The 4,693-nt window shown below is 40.7% G+C and overlaps 1 protein-coding gene across 1 annotated transcript; it reads right to left on the reverse strand.

Moving 5' to 3' along the window:
- Positions 1 to 3,089: 3,089 nt before the first annotated feature.
- Positions 3,090 to 4,182, reverse strand: LOC137708926 (uncharacterized). The gene is made up of 3 exons (XM_068448086.1): positions 4,103 to 4,182; positions 3,374 to 3,510; positions 3,090 to 3,307 (listed from the first exon to the last, which is right to left on the reverse strand). Exons 1-3 carry the CDS (start codon positions 4,180 to 4,182, stop codon positions 3,090 to 3,092), a joined length of 435 nt encoding a protein of 144 aa, XP_068304187.1.
- Positions 4,183 to 4,693: the final 511 nt, after the last annotated feature.

A 4,693-nucleotide genomic window follows, 5' to 3' on the forward strand; every position in this document is an offset into this window, starting at 1 on the left:
ATCCCTTAGGCTGAGGAATAAGTTTCAGCTTCCATAATCTTCACCACCTCCTTAGGAGCCTTGTTGTATCTACATCATAGCAAGTAGAATGGTCATTCTATATTAGGTTGTATGCTTCGCAAAGGAACTTGGGCAAACAAACCTTTCTAACACCATCAACAAACTTGGCATAAGCATCTATGTCTTTAAGCAGATCTGGCTTCAAGAGCACACAGATCTCAGCAGCCTCCCCAGAAGCAAGCTTAGTGGATTTCTCATAGCTGCCCACACGAGCAGTCTCTTCCTTCACAGTAGGTGAATCAGTCTCAGCAACAAAGGGAGTGGGCCTTAACACCATTTTAGCAACAGAGTCCACCTTATCACTTTTCATAATAGCAAGCCTTTTCGAATGAGAACCTAACTTAGCTCCCAACGGACGTCTTAGCATAGACTTCGGCACTAAGGGCATGACAAGACCTATACACTGAGCAATATTATCAACAATCGAATTAGCCATGCTCGACATAAAAGGTGCCACAGGCTCAAATCTAGTAGCCTTATTTTTCTTCCCATTAGAAGAAGTCATGTTAATCACAAGCCTCTCGACAACAGGTGGACCCTCACGAACAGCGGAGGAAGTCTTTAGTTTTTTCTTAACAAACATCTCTTGAGCAGACAGGGAAGATCTCTTCTTTCCACCTTCATTCATAGTAGGCTCTATGACAACGATCAGATGAGCCAAAGTACCCGCCTTGATCCTCTTTACCTTCTCTCTTGGTGTGGCACGGAGAAGACGAAGAAAGCAACGACAGACGATTCTTTGCACGGGCAATATGTAGAAGATTACTAGAGGAGGGGGAACAAATATCCTCTAAGCTCTCTTTCTCTTGTAAGGTAGAATAAATCGTTCTTCAAAGTTGATTTAATAACCCATTTAAGGTGGACTTAAATAGGTTTTGAAAGAAATTTATTTCCCTTTCCTAGAAGGATCGAATTTCCTATTAAAGAGGGAATCAACATCAAAATAGGAAACAATCCTACGTTTCCTAAAGTAAGAAGATCTCTAATCATGCTGCTCTTTCCTACGAGCAGCCTAACAGGTGTGGGAGCATTTGTGGAGTAAAAAATAATCAAGAGGCAATACATGGATTTTTGGACAAAAAGGACAAAATTACCCTTGAGGAGCACCAGAATTCCTACGCGCGAGCAGTGGACAAACATCCCCCAATCAAGTCAAAAGTGCCCAAATAGGTATTTATTTTTAAACCTATTTCATCCATCCTCATCAAATCCTCTCCATAAGGTAACCCCCAAGACATTTTTTTAAAATTATGTTAATTGGCTAATTAATGGATTTATTACCTAATTAATCTATTAATGGCCAATTAAACCACCAATTACACCCAAAAAATACACAAAAGGCTGGTCACTTTCTCTCCCAAAGGGGCCGGCCATGCACTATATATTCAACCTCATTTACTTTAAAAACCTAGGTCTTGACTCTTGCTAAACATTCAAAAATTCCCAAAACACTTTTCTCTCAAAATTCTAACTTTGGCATCGGAGGTTCTTCGGCCAAAGCCCCCCTCCCTATTCATCATGGACGCGTGAGACTCTTGGCCTTGACCAAATGATTTATTTGTTTTGTAGGTGCAATTTTGTCCAAGATCAAGGAGGATGAAATTTGCATCCACATGTCCCACACATGTTTTAAGAGGCAACCTATAAGTTTCATGGAGAATAGAAAGTTTACAAGTCAAAATGGAATGAATTTTGAGTTTCAGAGAGTAAAGTGGTGACTTTTTAGTTACAGAGGGCAAAGTGAGATAAAAATGGAATTCCAAGAAGCGTAACTAAAAATAAGTCAAAATTCCAAGCTCTTGAGGGTGATCTTCTTCGATGACGACGACATGGTTGGTGACGGTGAGACTTGAAAGGGGTGACTGGTGAGATTGGGTTGTTGCTCCAGTCTTCGCAGCGCCAGCAATCGTCAATTGATTGGGTTGACGACATGGCACTGACTTTAGAGAGAGACATAATTGAATTCGAGGACTTGAGATGAGTGACAAAGTCGAGGTCGAGGACGAGGAAACCTAAAACTAACGGTTAAGATTAAATGGAGAGATGATCTCTTCAATCTCGCCAATCCATTTCAATCACAAACGGGCCGGTCCAGGTACCCGCAGTTTCTATACTTCAGGAACCGGCCCGAACCGAAAATTACAAAGGCCCAGCCCAGCTTGCCCCGTTTCTCTTTTTTTAAATTAAGAACCGGCTTGTACCCGCCCCGAACCTTGATTACCCGCCTCGACCCGCGGTTCCTATACCTATTTGCCCACCCCTACTTCACATTCACGTTATCTAACTCTCAATTTCTTTACCCTTTTTTTTTTATTTCTGATGTTTTCCCACTTCTCTACAATCCTTTTTATAGTTTCTCTAATCATACTCAATCCTATTATAGCCATGATGAAAACCTAGCTTCCTAGGCCATCCACCTCCTGCTTATAGACCTCCGTGGCTCTTCTCAGTTCATCCTGTGCCGAACACAGTCCTTGGTGCAATAGGAGATGAACAACTTTGTATAACACACTCCCTTGATCAATCAAAGGTCGACCTCTCAGAAGATTTCCTAACCTTTATCCATTTTGAATCTGAAGAAAGAAGATTTTTTTTCTTTCTAAAGTTGTGGAAGAGCCACCTCCTCTCAGCTTCTTTGTTTCCCTCGCACAGAAAGGAAGAACGTGAAATAACGTTCTTTTCCTTTCTTTTGTAAATATATATATATATATATATATTAAATACTACTTCATTGCTATACCGAAAAAAAAAATCCTTATTTGTACCCTAAAACAATAATAATAACAAAAATAAGAGATAAAAAGTATAGTATTAAAAGGTAATAAACAAATTAATAAAAACTAAGCAAACTAAAATTTTGAATAAAAATAATTATAATCACACTTCACTTTTAATTAAACAAGGGATATTACAACAACGAACGGTCCTTCCCAATTCGGCGACCATTTCTCGAATCTAGGATCTTTGATTCCTACGGGCAACACAATCTGCAAAACTAACTCTCCTTCACCGAACATTTTGTGTCTGACTCATTGGTTATAGGCTCGCTCGGCAATCTTTTTTTGTGCCACCAACAAATTATAAACATCGAGCTGAGCTTCCTCCAGGTCTTCTAACTCTTGTCTCATGGATTGATTGTATTCAGCGCTGAACATACTACTTTGTTCAATTACTCGCAACGAATTTATACCTAACTCGACTGGTAACATTGCGTCGTGTCCATAAGTTAACGCATACGGGGTCGTCCCTATTGCCAACCGGAGCGAAGTCTGATATGTCTATAAAACCTCGTTTAACTTTAAATGCCACATACCAGGCTTCTCTTTTATCATTTTTTCAAGAATGCCGATCAACACTTTATTACTTCCTTCGGCCTGTCCATTTGCTTGTGGGTAAAGCGGCGTGGACTGTTCGAGCCAAATTTTTAAACTTGCCGTGTACTCTTTGAACCTGTCGGACGTAAAGATTGTACCATTGTCCGTTATGATTGTTTCTAGTACGCTGAATTTGGTTATGATATTTTCTTCCACAAAATTACAAACCTTTTTAGATGTTAACTTAGCGTATGACTTTGCTTTGATCCATTTGGTGAAGTAGTCTATTACGACAAGTATCCATGCATGCTTAGTTGATCTGGAAGACGCCGTAATTTTGCCGATTACGTCCATGGCCCATCCTTTGAACGGCCAGGGTTTGGTGATCGAGTGAAGTAATTTGGCCGAGGCTCGTTGTATAGGCCCATGAATTTGACATTCTACACATTGTTGTGCGTACTCGATACAATCCTTCAATATACTTGGCCAAAAATAGAAGTGTTGTCAAAGCAGCCAACGCATCTTGTGCCCATATTGATGAGCTCCGCAAATTCCTTCATGTACTTCTGCAATTGCTTGGGCAACCTCTCGCGGGCTGAGGCATAATAACAATAAACCATCCTCACTTTCCTGTACAACTCACTCTAATACAACACATAATTTGTGGCATGGACCCTTGTCCTGCGGTCGTGTTTGTCACTGGGTTATCAAGATATCGCATGACTGACCTTCTCGAGTCATTTGGTAATGTCTCGACAGCGCAGACGTCTACAAAGTCTCCTCGTTCTAACAACGAAGGTAAGGACATTACTCGTGTACGGATCATGTGATTATGTTGGAGAACTTATTGATTGACTAAGGCTGGGTGTGATCATCGTTCTATAGGTAGGGCTTCGTATTCGGCCTGATTATTTGTACAATCAAAATCAAGCTTGAGAGAAAAATACCAGCTGTGTTGATCCGAGGATTGAATGACCAACACCAACCGAGGCTGAAGTACTGGAACCATCAAAATACATTGTCCAGCAATTGTCACGTGTTTTTACCATGCCAATTTTGACATCGTTGCTCCCGAAACCATATGGATAAGGATGTTGAGCTAAGAAATTGGCAAATGCTTGCCCTTTGACGGCTTTCTGTGGCATGTATTGCAAACTGAATTCTGATAATGCCATTGCCCATTTCCCAATTCGGTCTTTGACCATTGGTCGAGTGAGCATATACTGAATAACATCAGTATGGGCGATAACCTAAATGACGGAATGGAGCATGTAATGTTGGAGTTTAGACGCAGCAAAAACAATGCTAGGCAAAGCTTT

Source organism: Pyrus communis, chromosome 11 (genome assembly GCF_963583255.1).
Source record: "Pyrus communis chromosome 11, drPyrComm1.1, whole genome shotgun sequence".
Lineage (NCBI taxonomy): Eukaryota > Viridiplantae > Streptophyta > Magnoliopsida > Rosales > Rosaceae > Pyrus > Pyrus communis.